This window comes from Aristolochia californica, unplaced genomic scaffold (genome assembly GCF_029961685.1).
Source record: "Aristolochia californica isolate CCGP_79_NKW_82.1479 unplaced genomic scaffold, dmAriCali1.0.hap1 SCAF_5, whole genome shotgun sequence".
In the NCBI taxonomy this organism is placed as follows: domain Eukaryota; kingdom Viridiplantae; phylum Streptophyta; class Magnoliopsida; order Piperales; family Aristolochiaceae; genus Aristolochia; species Aristolochia californica.
In genome coordinates this window covers 9,641,064-9,667,585 of record NW_027182214.1, presented here as the reverse complement: position 1 = coordinate 9,667,585, position 26,522 = coordinate 9,641,064, and the positions used below count along the sequence as shown (strand labels likewise).

At 38.2% G+C, this 26,522-nt stretch overlaps 3 protein-coding genes across 3 annotated transcripts; all 3 read right to left on the bottom strand.

Annotated features, from left to right (window-relative positions):
• Window positions 1-267: 267 nt before the first annotated feature.
• On the bottom strand, window positions 268-599 carry LOC137965226 (uncharacterized mitochondrial protein AtMg00820-like). The gene is made up of 2 exons (XM_068811584.1): window positions 378-599; window positions 268-336 (listed from the first exon to the last, which is right to left on the bottom strand). The coding sequence occupies exons 1-2, from the start codon at window positions 597-599 to the stop codon at window positions 268-270; spliced, it is 291 nt and encodes a 96-aa protein (XP_068667685.1).
• Window positions 600-16,296: 15,697 nt separating this feature from the next.
• LOC137965839 (probable protein phosphatase 2C 23) lies at window positions 16,297-19,814 on the bottom strand. The gene is made up of 4 exons (XM_068812203.1): window positions 18,068-19,814; window positions 17,844-17,957; window positions 16,824-17,088; window positions 16,297-16,708 (listed from the first exon to the last, which is right to left on the bottom strand). Exons 1-4 carry the CDS (start codon window positions 19,748-19,750, stop codon window positions 16,587-16,589), a joined length of 2,184 nt encoding a protein of 727 aa, XP_068668304.1. The 5' UTR covers window positions 19,751-19,814; the 3' UTR covers window positions 16,297-16,586.
• A 4,157-nt stretch (window positions 19,815-23,971) lies between these two features.
• LOC137966076 (fasciclin-like arabinogalactan protein 4) lies at window positions 23,972-26,318 on the bottom strand. The gene has a single exon (XM_068812548.1). It carries the CDS (start codon window positions 26,299-26,301, stop codon window positions 25,069-25,071), a length of 1,233 nt encoding a protein of 410 aa, XP_068668649.1. The 5' UTR covers window positions 26,302-26,318; the 3' UTR covers window positions 23,972-25,068.
• Between the last annotated feature and the right edge of the window lie 204 nt (window positions 26,319-26,522).

The window sequence follows — 26,522 nt, the reverse complement described above, 5'->3', positions numbered from 1 at the left end:
ACGTCTACCTGCTACTCTAGATGCTATGGAGTCCATAATAGGATCACTATCGCTTAAAACAATATCATCAACATATACGGCCAAAATACCTTGCCTTTAGGTGTGTCTTTAAGAAATACGGAGTGATCTATGGAACATCTATGAAATCCGGCCCGTATGAGTGTTTGGCTAAATTTATCAAACCATGCACAAGGAGATTATTTCAGACGATAAAGGGATTTGTTTAATCGACATAGAGACTCCCCCCTCAACCACAAATCCAGGTGGTTATTGCATATAAATTTCCTCCTTTATATCCCCAATGAGAAAATCTTTTTTCACATCAAATTGATAGACCTGGTAGGAAGAATTAGCAACAATAGATAATAAAAACGTACCGAGTTCATTTTGGCCACCAAAGAGAATGTTTCCTCATAATTGATCCCATAACACTGCATATAGCCTTTAGCAACGAGGCGGGCCTTAAAGCAAGAAACTGACACATCCGGATTGTGTTTAACAGTAAAGACCGACTTACAGCCGGCAAATTTTTCATCTGATGGAAGAAGAACTAGAACCCATGTCTGATTCTCATTGAGTGCCTGCATTTCTTCGTCCATTGCCGCCTTCCACCCTGGATGTTTTAGAGCCTTCTGATAGGATTGTGGGACTGAGATGGAGGTGATAGATGCAAGAAATTGACAACATGAAGAGGATAAACGCTGGTGAGACACAAAATTGGATATGGGGTGAGAAGTAGAGGGCCTAGTGCAAGTTCTAAGTTCGTTTCTTAAGGCAATGGGTCGAGTATCATATTGTGGTCCAAAAATAAAAGGAAAAGATGGACTTACCTCGATGGGATCCGTAAACTCCGTAGGTGTGCTGTTAGCCAGCGCTTTAGGGGGTTGAACTGTTTCTGTAGCACATGACACAACCGATCAAGGAGAGACTAGTACAAAAGAGAGACTTGGAGAAGCATTGTCAGAGTAGTATGAAGAGTCTATGAAAACGTTACATCCCTGGACACAAGTAACCTTTGGAGAGTGGAATTGTAGCAAATATAACTCTTCTGTTGTGAGAGTATCCTAAGAAGATACACTTGAAATATTTTGGATCAAGTTTACTGTGTTGTGGGGAGGTAATATGAACAAAACATGTACAACCGAAGATTTTCAAGGAAAGCGAAAAAGAATCACCATGTGGAAACAATACGGAATATGTGGATTTATGATCAAGAACGGAAGAGGGTAGCATATTTATAAGAAAGCATGTAGTAAGGATGGCATGCGACCAATAAAAGTATGAGACTTTCATGGTATACAATAAGTTGTGAGCTACCTCAAGAAGTGTCGGTTCTTTCGTTCTGCTACACCATTTTATTGGAGGGTGTAGACACAAGATGTTTGATGGATAATGTCATTCTCTTGAAAAAAATAGTCAAAATATTTGGAAGTATATTCTTTTTCATTAGCATACCTAAGTACTTTGATTTTCTAACCAAATTGAGTGACAACCATAGCATGAAAGGATTTACAAATGGATGGTATTTCAAATCACTCTTTAAAAACAAATAGCCATGTGGTACAAGTAAAATCATCAATAAAAGTAATATAAAGTACATGACTCGGGAAATGTTTGAGATGTTCAAGGGTCCCCATAGATATGTGTGGATCAACAAAAAAGGAGAAACACTTTTAAGTTCCGGATGAGGTGAGTATGTGGTCCTCTGATGTTTGCTTAGTTGACACACTTCACTATTTAACTTTGACATATCCTTAAAGGTAGGAAAAAGAAGATGAAGAGATTGTGCAGGTGGATGTCCCAACCGAATGTACCATAGAATTGTCCTAGTTTTCTTGGTTGAGATGGAATTTATTTGAGGCACATCCAGGTAGTAGAGCCCCCCTTGTTCATGGCTTCCACAAATCACCTGCTTCGGTGTAATATCCTAAAACACACAAGAAGTGGGTGAGAAGGTAATTGAGCAATTAAAATATTATGTTAACTGAAAATCAGATAAAAGATTCAAGGGAAAGTAGGAACAAAAAGAATATCTGTGAGTGGAAGTGATGGTGTAACAGAGGTGGATCCTTGCCCGAGAACTTTAGTTTGGGAGCTGTCAACTATGGTAACCAATTTATTCGAGAGACAAGGAAAAACTGAGTGGAGTAGATTTTTGTTACTTGTGAGATGCTCAGAGGCCTCTGACTCAATTATCTAGGATGAAGTGGAGGAAGTTGCAGAGAGCATACCTGAACCTGTGGTGGCAGCAACAGGTGAGGAGGAACTCGGAGGAGAGACCATCAGTGTTTTCATTTTCTGGAATAGGTCATACTCATCATCAGTAAGGGTTTTTTTTTTTGTTGGTGGGGTAGACTGTTCCTCCTTTGTATCACATACTGAGGCTTGATTAGCCTTAACCCAATCTGGTATGCCATGAATTTTAAAACACTGATCTATAGTGTGGCCATATTTCCCACAATGGGCGAATTTCCTGTCGTCTGTTTTGACAAAAATATTTCTTCCACTTCTTCCTCGTCCTCCTCTATAATTTCTTCCATGACCTCGGTCGCAATCGGCTAATGTTCACCTATGCCCGAAGTACATAGCGGATGACACTTCAATAGGAGAAGGAGAAGATTAGTCTAGAATGCAAAGTAATGTCGTACATACTTCATCAAAGGTTGGAATAGTAGAGAGTTATGGAGTTGACTTTAAGCAGCTTCGAGAAATGGCTTAATGTTTTTGAGGCAAATGGCAGTCGCTAAGGCTTCCTTCTGCTTGTCTTGGAAAGAGACATAGGTGGAGGTAGGCTGTGCTAGCATCCATTCTTGAAGAAGGCCTCTAAAACAAGCCAAATATTCATGGATATTTTCTCCTTGTTGAAAACATTCTTTGGAGAATATCATATGGCTTGTATAAGTTGTCAGAGATAAAGTACAACTTAGCACATGTCTCCCAAATTTGTTTGGCAGTGTCGAGATGAATAACATTATTGGAGATGGGTCCTTCCATGTTTTTGATGAGCCAACTAATTACCACAGTGTCATTTTTTAACTACTTAGCATAAGCAATATCTTCTTCATCAATGGGTGGCCCAAGTTTGGTGAGGTGACCAAGTAGATCCCTTGTTATAAGGAACCGTCGAACCGATGTGGACCAGATCAAGAATTTTAATATCCCTTGTAAGCATATGGTAGTAATCTTGAGAATATCATTCTTGTTACCCATGTATTCTTCAGAGATAAGAGGCAATCCAAGGGTAATAATGTACTCAAATTTGAAATCGCCTAAGCTGCTTGGAGATTCAAGACCATCCAAGGCTAGCTCGGGTAGATGGGGGGAGAACCCAAGCTTATCAAGTATTTAGACAAGGACGGAACCCTCTTAGGCCAGTCAACTTGCTGGGAAAAAATTTATAGAATTAATTCCCTAGTCTTCCTTGTAGAGAATAGCAAAAATCAATCAATAAGCATGAGATCAAGTAAGCTAAGGTAGCAATTGCGAATTAGATCTTTCCTAGATCATTCCAAAAATATATTTGACTCCAGCTTGGGATAAACCAGTAATATTCAGTTCCAAGATCAATCAGCCACCCCGTGCCTTTCAAAAAATTCTACAAAAAAAACAGAAAACCTAGTAGAGTTCTTCAAATAACTCGGTCAATGGAGAAGATTAGCATAGAAGCTAAGTAATTAGATTTCTGAAATCCAATGGATAAAAAACCACTCATAATAGGCTCAAGAACAATTTTCTTCATCAGGAAAGTCTTGTTCCCACAAAATTATAACTTTTTATGCATAAAATCTCAACATAAACCGATTTTCAGCCAAGAACTTACCAACTGACAAAACTGCCTTGGTAAACTTCTTCTAATTCGAGATACATAAATATCAATAATTTCATAAGATGAAGACAAAAATAAAATCATCTCTGAACCATCTTCTAAAGATCCGGAAACCGAGATCATGAAGTAATAATGACAAGAATAAAAAACTTATCTCACAAACTTTAATCTTGCTACACAAAGAGCCTTCTATGAGTAGCTTTGATCATAACTTTTTTTAGCATTCTTTTGACGTGGGGGTCCTAAATTTAATGGTCTGATACCATGTTGAATTTATAACCCCATGATTGAAACCTCGATCAAGATGAGAGAGGGAGAAGAAAAAGAGCAAAGAGAGAGAGAGAACTCGGGTAGAGAGGAGATAAGAGAAAAGAGAAAAAAGGAGTTTAGGCTAGAGAGAGATTCTTCAAGAGTTGAGAAGTGGAGAGCTTCATTGACTTGATATAATAAGAGTACATGAACCCCTATTATAATAGAGGAAAGTAGTAGAGTCCAATTACATCAAACTACCCTTGTCCCAATTACACCCAAACTGTAACACTTAAAGATAAGTCATAGTATAATTAAATAACTCAACATAAATAGAAGACTAACATAACTAAAACACCTTTAAACTGAAACTCTTTTGTGAGACCTGATTCCATAATAATTTTTTCTTTGTAAGTCTTCTTATTGTGAGAGTCATCATGCCACCTCATGTGATCATGGTGGGTCCCACCGGCTCGTGTGATCATTATGGGTCCCACCTTGTAACAACAACAAAGCATGAAGAGTCAACAAGATCACAAACACAAGGAAATTGAGTTTTTCATAGGCAATTGGGTTTACTTCAAGTGTCAACCATATCAAAAATAATCACTGGCTGCCAGATGGAATCAAAAACTTGCTCCAAAAATTTTGGACCATCTAAAGTGCTCCAAAGAATAGGCAAAGTGGCATACTATTTTAACCTTCTAGATGAATCCACCAATGTTGTAATCCATGTCTCCCAACTACTGAAGCTTAGAGAAGCACAAACCATTTCCACCACTCTACCATCCATTGAAACCAAAACAATCATTCTCCCACTAGCTATATTTAAGAAAGGTCGAGTACGACATGGCTCCTGCATACATAAATAAGTCATCATTCAATGGGATCAAACCCCACCGGAAGTAGCCACATGGGAACGTGAGAATGACTTCCTTTTTCACTGTCTAGATTTTCAACCTAGAGGGCAAGGTTGTGTTAGGAATTAAATGCCCTAATTCTAAACTAATGAGAACAATAATAATAATCATGGAAGAAAAGAAAAACAAACATGAAAACAAACAACAAGATTTATACAGGTTTGCCTCAAGGTGAGACTACGTCCTGTCTTCCACCACTGTAGTAATTCACTATGAAGATGGAATAGTTTACAAGAGAAATCGCACACTTACAGATGTTTCTCTTTAACCTCTTGAGCTACAACTCGAGATGCTCGTCGGATTAAGATCATAAAACCCTAATAGCAGTGCCCCTCAAATTATAAAGAGAAAATTAGGGCAATTACAGTCCAAGAGTAAAATTTCCAAAGTACCCTTAATGAAACAATAGTCAATATATCGTAGATCGGACAAGCATTAATTAGGCTCCACAATTTAACGAGTTGACCTTTAGAAGAGGTGGAATGATAACAACCCTAAAATCCTCAAAAGCGTCAAGGAAGAAGGAAGAAGAAGGAAGAGAAAATATGGCACACATGTGAACCCATGCACATGCATGGCACAGTAGGAGCTCAAGGAAAAAAATAGGAAAAATGCCACTCAAGGGCAAAATGTGAAAATAAGGCCAAAAGTAAGGGTGGAAGTGGGAGTCCTACCTTTCTCTTTTTTTTGGATTCCCTAGAATGTCTGGTTTTCTTTCTTCAGAATCTCTAGAGATAAGATTGTAGTTTATTTAGAAGTTTCTTAGATTATCTCCTTTGATTTGATGTAATTAGGAAGCTTATTAGATTGAGGAGTTTCCTTGACCATGTAATGAAAAAAGTATAAATAGGGGTCTTGGTGAAAGGAAAAATCAATCAAGCTTATTCCCAAACCTCTTTCTCTCCTCTCTCTCTCCTAAATTTTGTTCTCCTTCCTTTTTTCTTCCTCTTTGCCTCTCTCCCTCTCTTCCTTTGCCCTTCTCTCTCCCCCTTGTCTAGAAGCTTTCTTGATTCCTTCTTCCAATATCCTCATGTGGTCCCTCTTGCCCCTCAAGAGCCCCTTGCCCACTCTAATAAGCCTCTTCATCATCCCATCAAAGCACCCCTTTCACACACAAATTCTAGATATAATTCCTTTCTTGAAAGTTGAAAAAGATAGGATCTTATAGAGGTTTCTATTACCCATGTAGGTTGATCGATTATGCTATATTATTTTCAATGTTATTTTAGTATTTATAGAGCTTTATTATTTTCAATGTCGTTTTAGTTATTTCATTTAGTTATTCTCTAAATAAAACTAAATAAAATATTAAAATCATTAAATATTAAGACTTTCATGTAAAATCCAAATAATACTGGTTAAGTAGCTTATAATAACAAAAAAATTATTTTTATGTTAAACATATATCATTTCTTAAAACTTGAAGGATTATGTAATTAGACCCTGTTGGTAGGGTATGGAGTGGGAACAGGTTTTTCCATTCCCATCTCGAAGGGTTTTTTCTTTTACCCTGTCTATGAATCAAGCTCCCCTATTAAACTCCAATCATGCCAAGGGAGGAGAGTAAAGGGGAATGTTCCCCATGTTTCCTCACATCATTATTAAAAAAAGACCTTCTTTCATTATAACATTTTTTAATTTTTTAATTATTGTTAAATTTTGAATAACTATTTACCTCTAAACTTAATTATTATGTTGGGATCATTTGGAATTTGTTCAACTAAATAACCATATTTAAATTTACGACATCTAATTTCAAGGCTATATTTAGAAAATACTGTATATTTTCCTTATTTTTGTTTATCTTTATTGTGATTTTTAATTATTATTGAAGGAATTAGGCAGAAAATATTTTCAAAAATATAAACCTAAAAGTGGAGCAGCAAGAACTCTAGTTTTGTGGGCAAAGCAGGTGGGTAGAGACCTCTTTATTATCATCATTACCCAAAGAGACAAATATCAAGTATAGCTAAGACTTAATTACAAGACAATGCGACATGAATAACGGACAGACTAAAGAAGATTTGGATGTGAACTGAGTGCCTGCAGACTCCATACCCCTTAAAACACCTTAATTATTCTCCATCAAGGTGAAAACCTACCCATTCCAAGCGTGAAACTGAAAAAAGATGTCATCTTTACTCTCTTTGAAGATTTAAACTAAAAAGGCTCTGAACAGGCAAGTCTACACCCTCAAAAAAGTACAAGAAGATACATTTAATTTGACATCCATCTCCTAGTTTCAGCCTCTCCTTACCCTTTCCCATTCTACTTGTATCTAATGCTTGGTTGTTTCCGTGTGGTGAGCTCATTGAACCTAATGCACTCAAAATGCTGAACCTAACCCATAATCCATTTACTATTTGCCTTCATTCTTTAGCAGGAAAGGCCTCTTTATGTGGTGAATTTTCAGTTCCATTTGGTTGTCACTGTGGGTATTGTTATTTAGTAGTTAGTTATTCAGTGGTAGATGCACTTTCTTTATTACCAGCAGTAGGTTTTGGTGGTTTCCAAGCATTTATTATCTACCATTATGTGGTGAGTTTTTCATTTCTCCCAGAATATCTGTTTTGAGGAAACATACTTGAGGTGCTTTGTCATAATAAAAGCTTCTCAAGACTGGAGGTTCTCGGTTGAATGTAATAAATGATAGGCAAAAATTTAGTGATCCAAACTCAAGACTACTACTTACTCATCTGGGTCCTGCTGTGTTTAAAGTGGGTCAATCCTCTTTGATGATTGATACCTTCCCAACTGTGACCCAAACTAATAAAATTTGAGAATTCAAGTGGGAGTGGCAGAAAGAACTTCTAACAGCAAGAATGAAGGCATTTTATGTTATGGTCCTTAAAGGGACTTACAAAATATGGGGACCAATGGGTCACTATAGTAGTTACTTTTACCTTTGAACTCTCAAGAGAAGAGATTTATTACAAAATTACATCTTCCTCCCTCGAAGACAAGCCCTAATGCTCCCCTATGCCCGAAGTACATAGCGGATGACACTTCAGTAGGAGAAGGAGAAGAATAGTCTAGAATGCGGAGTAATGTGGCACATACTTCATAAAATGTTGGAATTACAGAGGAACTAAGGAGTTGACTTTAAGCAACTTTGAGGAGAAGAATAGTCTAGAATGCGGAGTAATGTGGCACATACTTCATCAAAGGTTGGAATTACAGAGGAACTAAGGAGTTGACTTTAAGCAACTTTGAAATATGGCTTAATGTTTGTTAGGCAAATGGCAGTGGCTAAGGCTTCCTTCTGCTTGTTTTGGACAAAGACATCGGTGGAGGTAGGCTGAGCTAGCTTCCATTCTTGAAGAAGGCCTCTAAAACGAGCCAAATATTCATGGATATTTTCTTCTTGTTTAGTGTTGAACATTATTTGGAGAATATCATATGGCTTGTGTAAGTTGTCAGAGATAAAGTACAACTTAGCACATGTCTCCCAAATTTGTTTGGCGGTGTCGAGATGAATAACATTATTGGAGACAGGTTTTTCCATGTTGTTGATGAGCCAACTAATTACCAAAGTGTCATTTTTTAACTACTTAGCATAAGCAATATCTTCTTAATCCATGGGTGGGGCAAGTTTGGTGAGGTGACCAAGTAGATCCCTTATTATAAGGAACCATCAAACCGATGTGGACCAGATCAAGAATTTTGATATCCCTTGCAAGGGTATGGTAGTAATCTTGAGAATATCATTCTTGTTACCCATGTATTTTTCAGCCATAAGAGGCAATCCAAGGGTAATAATGTACTCAAATTTGAAGTCGCCTAAGTAAGTTGCTTGGAGATTCAAGACCATCCAAGGCTAGTTCGAGTAGATAGGGGGAGAACTCAAGCTTGTCAAGTCTTTAGACAAGGAGGGAACCCTCTTAGGCCAGTCAACTTTCTGGCCAAAAATTTATATAATTAATTCTCTAGTCTTCTTTGTAGAGAATAGCAAAAATCATTCAATAAACATGAGATCAAGTAAGGTAAGGTAGAAATTCCGAATTAGATCTTTTCTAGATCATTCAAAAAATATATTTGATTCCAGCTTGGGATAAACCAGTAATATTCAGTTCCAAGATCAATCAGTGCCTTTCAAAAAATTCTCCAAAAAAACATAAAACCTAGTAGAGTTCTTCAAATAATTCGGTTAATGGAGAAGCTTAGCATAGAACCTAAGTAATTAGATTTCTGAAATCTAATGAATAAAAAACCACTCATAATAGGCTCAAGAACAATTTTCTTCATTAGGAAAGTCTTGTTCCTACAAAATTATAACTTTTTATGAAGAAAATCCCAACATAAACAAATTTTCAACCAAGAACTTGCCAATTGACAAAACTTCCTTGGTAAACTTCTTCTAATCTGAGATGCATAAATATCAATAATTTCATAAGATGAATACAACAATAAAATCATCTCTGAACCATCTTCTAAAGATCCGGAATCCAAGAGCATGAAGTAATAATAACAAGAATGAAAAACTTATCTCACAAACTTTAATCTTGCTTCACAAAGAGCCTTCTATGAGCAGCTTTGATCATAACATTTTTTAGCATTCTTTTGACGTGGGGATCCTAAATTTGATGCTCTGATACCATGTTGAATTTAGAACCCCATGATTGAAACCTCGAGCAAGATGAGAGAAGGAGAAGAAAAAGAGAAAAGAGAGAGAGGGAAGTTGGGTAGAGAGGAGAGAAGAGAAAAGAGAGAAAAAGAGTTTGGTCTAGAGAGAGATTCTTCACGAGTTGAGAAGTGGAGAGCTTAATTGACTTGATATAATAAGAGTACATGAACCCCTATACAATAAAGGAAAGTAGTAGAGTCCAATTATAATTAAACTATCCTTGTCCTAATTACACCCAAACTGTAACACTTAAAGATAAGTCCTAGCATAATTAAATAACTCAACATAAATAGAAGACTAACATAACTAAAACACCTTTAAACTTAACTCTTTTGTGAGACTTGATTCCATAATAATTTTTATTTGTAAGTCTTTTTATTGTGAGAGTCATCATGTCCACCTCATGTGATCATGGTGGGTCTGTAAAACAGAGTAAGCTCAACTCAGGAACATCTTAACAACAATCAAGAAGAAAGCCAACACTGAACTTTATTTCAATACAAAGTTGATTTCGTCCCACCACACGCTCTTAGAAGAGCTTCAATGGCTTCTGGACTTACAGAAGAAGAAACTAAAATAAAACGAACAGAGAAGATGTATATTTTTGGATGCGATTTGTTGCTAAAGAACACCTCTATTTATAGGTGATTTGTAGCACTGAATCGAGGAAGACAGCTAGAAGACAGCTACGGAAATAAGAGAAAGGAAGCTTCCTTTCTCTTTCGGCGCCGATGGAAGCCTCTGTCCGCTGTGACGGTCAGTACAGAGTGCGCCTCTATTTTCAATGTTATTTTAGTTATTTATAGAGCTATATTATTTTCAATGTTATTTTAGTATTTATAGAGCTATATTATTTTCAATGTCATTTTAGTTATTTCATTCAGTTATTCTCTAAATAAAACTAAATAAAATATTAAAATCATTAAATATTAAGACTTTCATGTAAAATCCAAATAATATTAGTTAAGTAACTTATAATAATAAAAAAAAATCTTTTTTATGTTAAAAATTTATCATTTCTTAAAACTTGAAGGATTATGTAATTAGACCCTGTTGGTAGGGTTTGGAGTGGGGACAGGTTTTTCCATTTCTCATCTAGAAGGGTTTTTTCCTTTACCTTGTACGTGAATCAAGCTCCCCTATTTAACTCCAATCATGCCAAAGGAGGAGAGTAAAGGGGAATGTTCCCCATGTTTCCTCACATCATTATTAAAAAAGACCCTTCTTTCATTATAACATTTTTTAATTTTTAATTATTGTTAAATTTTGAATAACTATTTGCCTCTAAACTTAATTATTATGTTGGGATCATTTGGAATTTGGCCAACTAAATAATCATATTTAAATTTACAACATCTAATTTCAAGGCTATATATAAGGAAAATACTGTATATTTTCCTTATTTTTGTTTATCTTTATTGTGATTTTTAATTATTGTTGAAGGAATTAGGCAGAAAATATTTTCAAAAATATAAACCTAAAAGTGGAGCAGCAAGAACTCTAGTTTTGTGGGCAAAGCAGGTGGGTAGAGACCTCTTTATTATCATCATTACCCAAAGAGACAAATATCAAGTATAGCTAAGACTTAATTACAAGACAATGCGACATGAATAACGGACAGACTAAAGAAGATTTGGCTGTGAACTGAGTGCCTGCAGACTCCATACCCCTTAAAACACCTTAATTATTCTCCATCAAGGTGAAAACCTACCCATTCCAAGCGTGAAACTGAAAAAAGATGTCATCTTTACTCTCTTTGAAGATTTAAACTAAAAAGGCTCTGAACAGGCAAGTCTACACCCTCAAAAAAGTACAAGAAGATACATTTAATTTGACATCCATCTCCTAGTTTCAGCCTCTCCTTACCCTTTCCCATTCTACTTGTATCTAATGCTTGGTTGTTTCCGTGTGGTGAGCTCATTGAACCTAATGCACTCAAAATGCTGAACCTAACCCATAATCCATTTACTATTTGCCTTCATTCTTTAGCAGGAAAGGCCTCTTTATGTGGTGAATTTTCAGTTCCATTTGGTTGTCACTGTGGGTATTGTTATTTAGTAGTTAGTTATTCAGTGGTAGATGCACTTTCTTTATTACCAGCAGTAGGTTTTGGTGGTTTCCAAGCATTTATTATCTACCATTATGTGGTGAGTTTTTCATTTCTCCCAGAATATCTGTTTTGAGGAAACATACTTGAGGTGCTTTGTCATAATAAAAGCTTCTCAAGACTGGAGGTTCTCGGTTGAATGTAATAAATGATAGGCAAAAATTTAGTGATCCAAACTCAAGACTACTACTTACTCATCTGGGTCCTGCTGTGTTTAAAGTGGGTCAATCCTCTTTGATGATTGATACCTTCCCAACTGTGACCCAAACTAATAAAATTTGAGAATTCAAGTGGGAGTGGCAGAAAGAACTTCTAACAGCAAGAATGAAGGCATTTTATGTTATGGTCCTTAAAGGGACTTACAAAATATGGGGACCAATGGGTCACTATAGTAGTTACTTTTACCTTTGAACTCTCAAGAGAAGAGATTTATTACAAAATTACATCTTCCTCCCTCGAAGACAAGCCCTAATGCTCCCCTATGCCCGAAGTACATAGCGGATGACACTTCAGTAGGAGAAGGAGAAGAATAGTCTAGAATGCGGAGTAATGTGGCACATACTTCATAAAATGTTGGAATTACAGAGGAACTAAGGAGTTGACTTTAAGCAACTTTGAGGAGAAGAATAGTCTAGAATGCGGAGTAATGTGGCACATACTTCATCAAAGGTTGGAATTACAGAGGAACTAAGGAGTTGACTTTAAGCAACTTTGAGATATGGCTTAATGTTTGTTAGGCAAATGGCAGTGGCTAAGGCTTCCTTCTGCTTGTTTTGGACAAAGACATCGGTGGAGGTAGGCTGAGCTAGCTTCCATTCTTGAAGAAGGCCTCTAAAACGAGCCAAATATTCATGGATATTTTCTTCTTGTTTAGTGTTGAACATTATTTGGAGAATATCATATGGCTTGTGTAAGTTGTCAGAGATAAAGTACAACTTAGCACATGTCTCCCAAATTTGTTTGGCGGTGTCGAGATAAATAACATTATTGGAGACAGGTTTTTCCATGTTGTTGATGAGCCAACTAATTACCAAAGTGTCATTTTTTAACTACTTAGCATAAGCAATATCTTCTTAATCAATGGGTGGGGCAAGTTTGGTGAGGTGACCAAGTAGATCCCTTATTATAAGGAACCATCAAACCGATGTGGACCAGATCAAGAATTTTGATATCCCTTGCAAGGGTATGGTAGTAATCTTGAGAATATCATTCTTGTTACCCATGTATTTTTCAGCCATAAGAGGCAATCCAAGGGTAATAATGTACTCAAATTTGAAGTCGCCTAAGTAAGTTGCTTGGAGATTCAAGACCATCCAAGGCTAGTTCGAGTAGATAGGGGGAGAACTCAAGCTTGTCAAGTCTTTAGACAAGGAGGGAACCCTCTTAGGCCAGTCAACTTTCTGGCCAAAAATTTATATAATTAATTCTCTAGTCTTCTTTGTAGAGAATAGCAAAAATCATTCAATAAACATGAGATCAAGTAAGGTAAGGTAGAAATTCCGAATTAGATCTTTTCTAGATCATTCAAAAAATATATTTGATTCCAGCTTGGGATAAACCAGTAATATTCAGTTCCAAGATCAATCAGTGCCTTTCAAAAAATTCTCCAAAAAAACATAAAACCTAGTAGAGTTCTTCAAATAATTCGGTTAATGGAGAAGCTTAGCATAGAACCTAAGTAATTAGATTTCTGAAATCTAATGAATAAAAAACCACTCATAATAGGCTCAAGAACAATTTTCTTCATTAGGAAAGTCTTGTTCCTACAAAATTATAACTTTTTATGAAGAAAATCCCAACATAAACAAATTTTCAACCAAGAACTTGCCAATTGACAAAACTTCCTTGGTAAACTTCTTCTAATCTGAGATGCATAAATATCAATAATTTCATAAGATGAATACAACAATAAAATCATCTCTGAACCATCTTCTAAAGATCCGGAATCCAAGAGCATGAAGTAATAATAACAAGAATGAAAAACTTATCTCACAAACTTTAATCTTGCTTCACAAAGAGCCTTCTATGAGCAGCTTTGATCATAACATTTTTTAGCATTCTTTTGACGTGGGGATCCTAAATTTGATGCTCTGATACCATGTTGAATTTAGAACCCCATGATTGAAACCTCGAGCAAGATGAGAGAAGGAGAAGAAAAAGAGAAAAGAGAGAGAGGGAAGTTGGGTAGAGAGGAGAGAAGAGAAAAGAGAGAAAAAGAGTTTGGTCTAGAGAGAGATTCTTCACGAGTTGAGAAGTGGAGAGCTTAATTGACTTGATATAATAAGAGTACATGAACCCCTATACAATAAAGGAAAGTAGTAGAGTCCAATTATAATTAAACTATCCTTGTCCTAATTACACCCAAACTGTAACACTTAAAGATAAGTCCTAGCATAATTAAATAACTCAACATAAATAGAAGACTAACATAACTAAAACACCTTTAAACTTAACTCTTTTGTGAGACTTGATTCCATAATAATTTTTATTTGTAAGTCTTTTTATTGTGAGAGTCATCATGTCACCTCATGTGATCATGGTGGGTCTGTAAAACAGAGTAAGCTCAAGTCAGGAACATCTTAACAACAATCAAGAAGAAAGCCAACACTGAACTTTATTTCAATACAAAGTTGATTTCGTCCCACCACACGCTCTTAGAAGAGCTTCAATGGCTTCTGGACTTACAGAAGAAGAAACTAAAATAAAACGAACAGAGAAGATGTATATTTTTGGATGCGATTTGTTGCTAAAGAACACCTCTATTTATAGGTGATTTGTAGCACTGAATCGAGGAAGACAGCTAGAAGACAGCTACGGAAATAAGAGAAAGGAAGCTTCCTTTCTCTTTCGGCGCCGATGGAAGCCTCTGTCCGCTGTGACGGTCAGTACAGAGTGCGCCTCTATTTTCAATGTTATTTTAGTTATTTATAGAGCTATATTATTTTCAATGTTATTTTAGTATTTATAGAGCTATATTATTTTCAATGTCATTTTAGTTATTTCACTCAGTTATTCTCTAAATAAAACTAAATAAAATATTAAAATCATTAAATATTAAGACTTTCATGTAAAATCCAAATAATATTAGTTAAGTAACTTATAATAATAAAAAAAAATCTTTTTTATGTTAAAAATTTATCATTTCTTAAAACTTGAAGGATTATGTAATTAGACCCTGTTGGTAGGGTTTGGAGTGGGGACAGGTTTTTCCATTTCTCATCTAGAAGGGTTTTTTCCTTTACCCTGTACGTGAATCAAGCTCCCCTATTTAACTCCAATCATGCCAAAGGAGGAGAGTAAAGGGGAATGTTCCCCATGTTTCCTCACATCATTATTAAAAAAGACCCTTCTTTCATTATAACATTTTTTAATTTTTAATTATTGTTAAATTTTGAATAACTATTTGCCTCTAAACTTAATTATTATGTTGGGATCATTTGGAATTTGGCCAACTAAATAATCATATTTAAATTTACAACATCTAATTTCAAGGCTATATATAAGGAAAATACTGTATATTTTCCTTATTTTTGTTTATCTTTATTGTGATTTTTAATTATTGTTGAAGGAATTAGGCAGAAAATATTTTCAAAAATATAAACCTAAAAGTGGAGCAGCAAGAACTCTAGTTTTGTGGGCAAAGCAGGTGGGTAGAGACCTCTTTATTATCATCATTACCCAAAGAGACAAATATCAAGTATAGCTAAGACTTAATTACAAGACAATGCGACATGAATAACGGACAGACTAAAGAAGATTTGGCTGTGAACTGAGTGCCTGCAGACTCCATACCCCTTAAAACACCTTAATTATTCTCCATCAAGGTGAAAACCTACCCATTCCAAGCGTGAAACTGAAAAAAGATGTCATCTTTACTCTCTTTGAAGATTTAAACTAAAAAGGCTCTGAACAGGCAAGTCTAAACCCTCAAAAAAGTACAAGAAGATACATTTAATTTGACATCATCTCCTTGTTTCAGCCTCTCCTTACCCTTTCCCATTCTACTTGTATCTAATGCTTGGTTGTTTCCGTGTGGTGAGCTCATTGAACCTAATGCACTCAAAATGCTGAACCTAACCCATAATCCATTTACTATTTGCCTTCATTCTTTAGCAGGAAAGGCCTCTTTATGTGGTGAATTTTCAGTTCCATTTGGTTGTCACTGTGGGTATTGTTATTTAGTAGTTGGTTATTCAGTGGTAGATGCACTTTCTTTATTACCAGCAGTTAGGTTTTGGTGGTTTCCAAGCATTTATTATCTACCATTATGTGGTGAGTTTTTCATTTCTCCCAGAATATCTGTTTTGAGGAAACATACTTGAGGTGCTTTGTCATAATAAAAGCTTCTCAAGACTGGAGGTTCTCAGTTGAATGTAATAAATGATAGGCAAAAATTTAGTAACTCAAGACTACTACTACTTACTCATCTGGGTCCTGCAGTGTTTAAAGTGGGTCAATCCTCTTTGATGATTGATACCTTCCCAACTGTGACCCAAACTGTAATAAAATTTGAGAATGCAACTAGGAGTGGCAGAAAGAACTTCTAACAGCAAGAATGAAGGCATTTTATGTTATGGTCCTTAAAGGGACTTACAAAATATGGGGACCAATGGGTCACTAAAGTAGTTACTTTTTACCTTTGAACTCTCAAGAGAAGAGATTTATTACAAAATTACATCTTCCTCCCTCGAAGACAAGCCTTAATGTCAACACAGAGTTCGCAGCTTTGATGTCCCCATGACTAGGATGGTGATCCATTTGCAACCAACTCGTTCTCCCAGAGCTTGACCTGATTATGGTACAGAAGCCACTGGAGGACAACAAAAAAGGCTCAACATTATCTTCTAACACTTTGAGCTTTTATATTTCCACACATGATCTCCATATCCTTCCTTCCAAAGAGATTACAATGATAGAAACATCATCATGATATTGCCGCCTGTCACCATGTGGTATCTCTAGCAACTCATGAAAACCCATCCCTAACAAAAATCAGAAAAAAATAATCATCATCAGGAACATTAATGCTGCAGATCTTTTGTCATTATCAAAAGCTCTTCATACTTATAAGAAGTTTAACTTTTTGGCAAAATTTACCAGCTTTCTTCGCTGCTCGGAAAAGGACTTCTTCAACAAGGTGTTGAGCTGGATCTCCATCAGGCGATGAGTCAATGAAGAGCTCAACTTGGGCAACAGCCTCTTCATTGGTGAAGTATTGGTATAGCCCATCAGAAGATAAAATTAAAAATCTATCTTTTGGATCAAGCTTTTGGTGGCGAAGGGATGGACAACAGTTGATGTAAGGGGAAGATCCAATGTAATCAATCTGGAACATCTCTAGAAGTGCATCATTCCATTTGGGCTGTAAGAAATGAAACCAAAGTTTAGGCAACAATGTTGAGTTAAAACATGGTAAGCTATTGTTATGTGCAACTTCAATACTTGTATTCAAATGAAGGTAGATGGTCTGAAATTTGTGTCCAAAATGAAAATACTTAAAAGAGTTTTTTGTTCAAAGGCTTCTACAGGTACTTCCACACTAACCAAAAAAAAAAAAATTCAAAGTTCACAAAAGGACCCTCTGTCATGTAAGAGTGACTCATCAATTCCCAAGCCAGCTTGATCATTTCCTTAACTACAACCAGAGATTTTTCTCAAAAGCAATCAACAGAGTTAATTTTCAATACCAGAAGTTTGAATCTTATTCATTTAGTCATGGAGATTTTTAAGTCTATGTTTGAAGATTTCAACAGATCAAAGCACACCAGAATTTTGTTACCCTTTCTGTTGATATTTATCAGTGGTGGATCTTATCACAGAGTGTTTGACAATTTAAAAGAGAAGAATTTTAGTAAAGAAAAGAGGGAGCCTCAAAATGCAGCTCCAGTGAACAGACTCCTGAAGTAGAATTTTTCAATTTCAGGAGAAGCTAATGAGCTGCCCTCCTGTTCAATCTCCAATTAAATTATTGATCAAACGCCAACATATAAAAGGCATTAATTTCCTCAGGGCAGATCTTTTCACATTAGGTATGCTGTTCAGAATCAGACGAGAACATGATAGAGTGTTTATGGCAAGCATCCATACTCGTAAAATGCTTAAAAAACAAGGGACTACCTGTTTAAGAAATCCTGCTCCAAATGCTCGTGTAACCTTCAATGTACCCTTCACTCGATCATTCAGCAAAGCAGAAGAATCATCTGGATGTTCATTCCTAATTCTCTCAACTTCCTGAAATGCGTAAATCAAGTTGAGAACATTTATCATACTTAAGAAAGACAGTCTAACAACTTTGAACTTTGGCTGAAGCTTGAAACAGACGAAATGGAGCAAGGACTCACCTCCTCAACACTAGTACTGTGATCCATGGAGAGCTGAAGGGCACATAAACTCGGCAAGCTCTCATAAACCTCCACATCAGATTCTAGATCATGCAAAGTCTCTTCCTTGATCCGTTCTAAGTCCTGATGATCCTTTCCCAGGGATCCCCACACATCAGGCTCTGCCTTTCGAGCTAGAACTGCCCTACTATCCCCTACATTCATCAAGTACACGTCCTCTCCCTTCATCAACATCGCCAGAACGCACGAGCCCATTAGAGCCAATTCAGGATTTTCTGTAACCATCTTATCTGCGGTATCCAAATAAGCCTCCTCTGTCTTTCTTAAGGCCTGTGACAGAGCATTCAAGACATCGGAATGGTTAACCCCTTGATTCGAAGTGGACCGGCTCAACTGTTCTTTTAATTTCCGCTCAAGCTCTAATCTTTCCCGCTCCCACTCACCCTTCCATCTCCTCTGATTTTCTTCCCATCTCTTTCCTGCATTCTTAAACCTGTTCTTTGATCTCTTGCCTTTGCTCCTCTTGGGCTCAGAATTTGAAGTTGAACAAGAATTGCTTTCCAATGGATAGCTCTCCGTCTCAACACTCCGAGAAGTATTAATAATCACAGATTTATCGGCAGTGGACTGATCAGCCTCGCTGGTCCGTACTGGTACCTCCACTGAATTGGAATCTGCTAGAGTCTCAAACTTATCATCCCACAACAATCCTTTCAACTCCTTATGAACAGCCGGATACAGATTAGAGAGAAGATAATCAGGCGCATCTGGACCATTAAATCCGTCGTAAATTCCAACAAAAACCCATCCGTGTTCTTCAGAGACAACGACATGAACCCGATCCTCCCCTGCTTTACCTTGGGCCCACTGAAGACTCTGGCTCTCCGAAGAATCGTCATCCTCCAAGCTCAAATCCGAGCTCAAATTCGTCGTACTGCTGATGGTAAGATTCTCTGCACCGATCCTTTCAGGCCCACCAACCCAATCCAAATCTTTAACAAAAACGGGACCTTTAACTGGCGCGACGATCGAGCTATGGCCACCCCGGACCCTGGCCTTGGAAATCGCCTGTCGAAGGACGCGTATCAGAGATTCTTTTCTGGATTTATGCCTAAAATGATATCCCCCGTGAGAGAAGCTCCTCTGGAACTGATCGTTGTCGGACATGATGGGACCGGAGAAGAGGCCGCGATCGAGGGGACCGGACATGAGGCTGCGATCGAGGGGACCGGACATGAATCCGCGCTCGATGGGACCCGATAAGAAACCTCGCTCGATAGGTCCGGACATAGGAATCCCGGTGTAAGCCGGTCCAATAGGCCCGGAATTCATCCTCGGCACGGGCTGTAGAGGGATGGAAGCAAAGGAGGTGGAGCTCTCAAAGGCGGCGGACGCCCGGTCGAAGCACCCGTACGAGTAGAGGTCAGACAAAGCAGTAGATAGCGGGGTAGAAGTATTAGCACTCACCGATGCGCCAGAGATAGTCCGGAAGGTCGTCGTGGTTTCCTCCGAGTGAACCTTGGAAGACGAAATCTTGGCAGGATCAGGTCGAACATAGCAGAAGGAATGGCCCAAACCTTCATCCAATGGGTCAGACATAACCAGAGCGATATCATGTCGCCGGCGGCGGTGGGAGAAATCGCCGTTGAAGCAGAAACAGAGCTTCCCGATGCCGTTCCCCATCGGAACACGAACGCAAACCCCCACACACAAGAATTCAAAAAGCGGAACCCCTCAAAATCCTCAGTTCATGAACTCACCAGAAAACCGAAAAAAACATAAAAGAAAGAAAGCGAGAGGAGAGACCCCCGTCGAGGGAGAAGAAAGAACGAGAGAGAGAGAGAGGGAGAGGCGTTGACTTTTGGGTATTGTGGGGTGTTGAAGTGAACTTATAAAAGTCATATTCGTATTTTTAATTCGGCGAGCGTTGACCCAGGTAGGGTTTAAAGGTAACCAGGGTTAAGGAATTTCTTCTTTTCAGGATCCGCTCCCCTTAAAGAATGATTTGATTTAAGTTAATTACTGTTTTAATAAGTCAAAGCACCCAGAGTCCCATCGCGCAGTCTGATCCGTCCGATCGGTTTCATCTCGAAAGTGCAAGACCACCACGTGTTGATTACGCTGCAGCAGCCGCGAGAAAGCGCTCAATTTCCAACGCGTTCGATGCTTCGCTTTGTTTTTTAAATTAAAAAATAAAATAAATAAATAAAATAGAAAAATGAAAAGAAGAGGTTGCGTTGGTGAAGAAGCATTTGGATGGTGGGTTGAGTTGAATAGAGTGGGGCCTTCCGGTTGGGATTGGTTGCGACTTCGTTAATCGAATTGATATTTAGTTGACTTTCTAGATTGGGAAGGTGCCCATGGGCAGCCAAGCAAAGAGTTTCGTTGACAATTTTAATATTCACGACCGTTGATCCTTTCACGCAGCCTGGGTCCACTTACTCGTAATGAATCGGCCGTCTCCAAATTCTAATTTTTTTTAAAAAAAAAATTTTTGTTAAAGAGTAAATCTATAATTCAAAGTATGAATGGTAGGAGAAAGTCAAAGCGATTAAAGAGCAATTACTAAATGGGTCAAAAAATGTGCTACTCTACACACGTATCAATGCCTTCTCACGTGCATCATTCTCATGACCTGACCGATTTCCTTTGGCTTCTCATAAACCTCAGGAAAATAAAATTAAGGCAGAAATTTACAAACACCCCCTTGATTAGTGTTGCTTAATTATGTTAAAGAGTAGTTATCATTCATCACTAACAATAAATAAATAAGTAGATAAGAGCGCAATTGGATCTTAGTGGGTAGAGTAACACTAACACGAACAAATATAAAAGGCCAAGTCAGCATATAAAAAGAAGACGTGGCAGCAGTAAGAGGAGCCAGGTGGGAGAAGATGAGATTGGTGGGCGACTGCATGATTGCAACCAACATCCGGCGATAGTGGAGAGGGGCCACGTTGATATATTCGTTAGGGAAAGCCACTTCTTTTAATAAACCAATGAAAAGGGGTTAAATGTTAAATGTTAAATGTTAAATGCACCACCAGACCGGGGAAATAAGAATTCAAGAGGGGCCATCATTGGCGTCCCCGCAAGTGGAGAACGCTCCCACATCCCAAACAGCTCATTACCTCCGCACACGCCAAACCCACCAAAACAACTCTCTCCTATAAGAGTTTTTTTTTTTTTTTTTAATGTTTTTAAAAAAAACCTTATGAAGGTGTATAATACTAAGATTCTGTCAAATCCCGAGATATGGATCCAGAGACGGATTTGACAGGTTTTTAAATGCATTTTTGTTACAAATTTTATTATTATCAAGATTGACTTAAAAATTGGAAAATGGTTGGATCCTCATATTCATGACTCGTGTGACAACTAAAAGGTTTTGAGGTTCTCATAAATATTTCTCATTATCACCCTTGTGACTTTGTCTCCTAGCTTTGTGTTTGACATTATGGGATGAAAAAATTATCAAATGCTCACATTAACAAAGACCAAGCAAGGAGGGTTCATCATTACTCCATTGAATAACTCTCCTTTACTTTGAACTAAATATTCACCAAGACAGTTTTACCCCATTCCATGACTAAAGACTACAACTATTGACAAATTACGGTTGTCCTAACAAAACTATGACACAGTGAATTTTTGTGATACTTGTGCTTGCAATGTCCTATTACACGTTAAGTTAGGTCTAAGGTCTATCCCGAAATGACTAAACTTATAAAACGGTTTTTTTTTAATTAATAAATTTAAAATTTTTATACTCACTTCCGCGTGAGGGTTGGCATAGGGAGAAAGAGATTAACTCTTTGACTTTATAAAGTTAGCGGGTGTTAATAAAGAAAAGAAAGAATGAAGAAAAAAGAAAATGTAGAAGAGGTCTCTGACTCAAACCCCCGTTGAATAATGACTCGCATCACTCTCAGCCAAGGGATGGTACAAGTAAAACATCTGATTTGTCCCTCCCTGAGAAATGAGATCACTCCCTAGCTCATGCATGAGTACGCATTTGACTTCAAATTTCCTTCTATGTGCCCTCTTTCATCTTCCATCAATATTTCTTCCGTCGCCTTCAAATACCCAAAACGTAAAGACGAGAAAGTGAGTGGGATGAGATCCCTTTGGACCTCCATTTGCCCTCCTCTTTTGAAGCAATCAAAGGCAGTAGACAGTGCCACCAACGATGTCTGCATACTGCATGGTGACACATCTCCAATGCTATAATTCTAATCAAGTATAAATTATTATATTATTTTTATTCCACTTAATAAATAATAAACGTAAAATCCGTTCAACCAAAATTAGACCCCGGTAGAGGTGCTAATGCCATATAAATAGAATTAACTTTAAATAGAATAATAACAAGAAATACTTTAAAATATTTACTATAAAACCTAGATTAGACCGCTTGGTTGAACTGTGTTCAATCGGACTTGGCCAATTATGCGGGTAGTGAATCTATAAGACCCATAAACCCTGTTGACCCAATTGGGCAGCCTGGTCTTTTTTATCTCCTACTGCACAGGATACACCAGTAACACTATAGAAGTGGAGGCTCAGGGAGGAGCCTCCTTTTTTGCTAGGCATACATCTATAGAAGGATCTCATGCATCTTATCCTGCAAAAGCTTGTAGAATATGTAACTCATGATCATAAGAATAGTCCAATCCTCACATCCTCCTCAAGCTCTAATGCAGAAAAGAAAATGCTTGATGTGCCATGGGAAGAGGTAGTTGACCCTAAACCCCCAACCTCTTGATAGTAGTAGTACACAACATTGGTATCACTTTATATGTGTAAAATTCTTATACTAATCTCAAAATTATGATTATTAGAAAAAAAAATTGTAGTTTAAAAATCTTTATTATAACTAAAATTATTGTACTTCATTGCCTAAGCAGTGTATGCCCTTGATCTTCTTTATCGAGGGAGTGCAAATAGTTCTATAACATATGACCTACAAAATGAGTCAAGAGGCTATTGTAATCGATAAGGGATTAATATAATTTCTTCGATCTCATTGTATTTATCTCATGATATAATTATCTTCTCATATAAAACTTATCTTTTCTATTCTAAATTGTATAAATACCACCCTTAATCAATTGTGAAAATGGTTCAGTTTAATATCTAACAGTAATTTCATCAAATCCTTCTTTGGCCTTCTCATATATAATAGCTTGGCACCATGCACCCTAATTACCTCCATCAACTTTGCCACCCTTAGTTGGGCCATATCATCGCATTTTTTGCGAGAGTTTAGAGGGAGATTCACCTATATGAACAAATAATCCATGCTTTTCTATGTAAGTAAAGAACCTACAACAGCTTCAATGAATTTTTAATGGTCATTAAAAGAATCCGGCTGCATGTAGGGAACCCATCAAAAAGAAATACAAAAAAAAAAAATAAAAAAAAAATAAAGATTTGGTCATTATTATTCTTAAAAATTGTTAGTAAAAATAAGATAATGATCAAATTCTTTTTTTTCATTAACTATTTTTAAAAATAATAATGATCAAAGTTTTATTTTATTTTACTTTTCATGGGATTCGGATCAAACCCATACACCTAATGTGCTGCGTTAAGCTTTCAGATGAATCTAATGTAGTGAAGAAGCCTTGTCTTCAGAATCCGGTCCTAGTAGAGACTAGAGGTGCGTTATATTCTCATCGGGAGTCTTTTTGGAATTTGGAATGAAAGCCGTCGCCGCAAGCGCAGTGGTGCTACACCAACCATTTCCCAAACCAAGATGAGAATATAAGACATGGCAGCCGCTGAGGCAACAAGTATCAGAGGGCTGGACCACGGCCTCCACCCACCGCTGACCACCGACCACTGACCACATCCACGTCCACTCGTGAATCCTGATTTAATGGGTGCCGACCCAGCCCCCTCTTGCTCTGTTGGCTTCACAATAGTTTCGGCACCCGTGAATCCCCGATTGTTCCTTCAGCTTTCCTTCTCAGATGAGTTTTACCAAATAACCAAATAATTTTCAATTTTTCCCCACTCCATCAAATCGTCTCTGGTGCTAATTACTTGCTTGCTCTCTTCAAATGAAGCGGCCGGTGGTGACAAGGAGGCTAATTTTTTAGTTTTTTCCTGCCAAAGAAATATATAAAGGTTCTGGAATTCTCGGGAGGTCTCTAAGTCTCTGGTCTGAGGAGAATAATAATTAATAACTGATCCAGGAAGAAAGGCAAAGAGCTTTTGTTCAGAGAGAGGCCATGCAGTCATCTTCCTGGAATCCATCTTCATCCTCTACATTGCTTCGCCTCTCCCAACTTGCAGAGGAAGAAAAATGTGTAGCCTTATCCTGCCTTCTTCGTCACTTTGCTGAGCCCAGAAGAAAAAAAGGGCCCATGAAACAGCAACTAATACTCGTTCACTGCTCCCGCTGAGGAGAATAATCGCCATACCCCAACATTTATTTACCTTACCTGCGCTGTCCGGCGCTCCTTCCTAAAACTTTTACCGTCCGGCGCTTTACAGCACTTGAAATCCCGATTAACTTTTGCCAAATTCTTCAGGTAGCCATTAACTCATGATATCAACCCGATTACCGGGGATCAATACTCAAAACAAACGGCTAGAAGGATGAAGAAGATTTCTGCATAATGTGGATTCGTTCGCGGAGGAGAAGAGCGAAATTCAGGCGATACGCAGCTGGGATTGTTTAAGGATGCAGAGACAAGATAGTTTTGAGAGGAAAAAAAAATCCATTTTCACAGAAAGGAAACGATTTTCAAACCACAACATGGTAGATGATGAGCACAGGCAGAAGAAAGAAAGAAAAAAAAAAAAAGGAGAAAAAGTTTAAGCTTTTTACAGCAATATATTCGTAAAAGAATGTATTTTTCTGCTCTTAGAAACTGCCCAAAGTTATTTTCCCAAAAAAACCCAATCAATTTCTCCCCTCAAAACCCCAAAAAATTGCCGCTTAGCAGCCAAATTCAATTCCCTGGAATCAAAGAAAAACGAAAAGAATAAACTCATACCAATACATTTACATAAAATGCTATACAAAAAAGAGGAAGCAACGAACCCATATCTCCATTGCCGCCGTTGGATCTTACATCCCCGCCGGAACCTGGTGGAGTCTCCATATGCCCAGGCGGATTCTGAATAGAATTTTCCGGTGGTAGCCCAATTTCCGGTGGTGCCGCCATCCCCATCCTTCCATTTTCCCTCCCGAAAACTTCCCTCGGCAATAAAACCCTTGAAACAGCAAAAACCGCCACCGGATTCTGATCGAACACCGTCTGTGTAATTTCCGCCTGCACAATTCCCGTGTCAATGGCGACTGACCCATTCACTCTTGTAATATTTAGTGTGTATCTGCCCGCGCCCATGTCTTCGGTGGCCAGCGTGGGCTGCACCGGATTCACGATCGACTCCAAGGAGCCAAGGGGATAGTAGGAATTCAGCACGTGAAATTTCAGTACCACTGATTTGGTGTTGGCCGACAGGGATTGCAGATTCTCCGCAGGCGGGAGGTCCGAGAAGGCGGTGTCGGTGGGGGCGAAGATGGTAATTCCAGCGCCGTGCTCATCGTCCTCGAATTCCTCTATCAAACCGGAAGCAAGTAACATCGCGGCCGCAACATTGAAGTTCTTGCCGTCGGAGAGAATTCGGGTAATGTTGAGACGCGTCTGCGGCGCGTCCTCGGAGGCGGCGAGGTCGAAGCCGTAAGGGAGAAGCAAGGAGTCGACTGTGAAGATGGAGATGTTGTACGGCAGGGTCTTGACAAGGGAAAGAAAGGTGGCATTGGAAGAAGGGAAGGGAGAGAGAGAACACACGGTGATGTTACCACGGGCATTGAGGGTGACATTGACGGCGCCCAGGTCAGAATGCGCCCTGCCGGTCGTCTGAAAAAGGGTGGTGACGAGCTTGCCAGAAGGAGGGATCTCGCGGAGGTTGGGCCAGGAGAGATACTGAAGGAGAACATGGTAGCGGAGGACGTCGGAAAGGATAGAAGGCCGGTGTGTCAGATCATCGGATGCAAGGGCGGACTGGAGGAGAGAGTTAGGGACGGCAAGGAGAGTAATGGAGGAACGGTGCGTCAGATCATCGGGAACGGCGCAGTCGGAAAGGAGGCGCGAGAAGTCGGAGAGGTCGGGAAAGCTGGACAAGAGAGTAGTGACATCGATGCAGAAAGCCAGCGACGGGAAGAGGAGCCCGGTGAGAATCACGAGGGTAAAATGGGAATGACGAAAGAACGCCATTTCTGGTGCAGAGTTGGGGGAGGCAACTAAGGGAAGAGTGCAAGAAGAGATGATGAGAATATTATTTACTTTTAAAAAAAAACATATCAATATTTTAATATTAGATCCTATTCTGTGCATTCACTATTATGAGAAACAAGTGAGAAGCACAAGTAAAAGGGACGCTATTCATGCTCATGGATTAGATTTTCCAATCGATCGTCTAATCTGAATATCACATA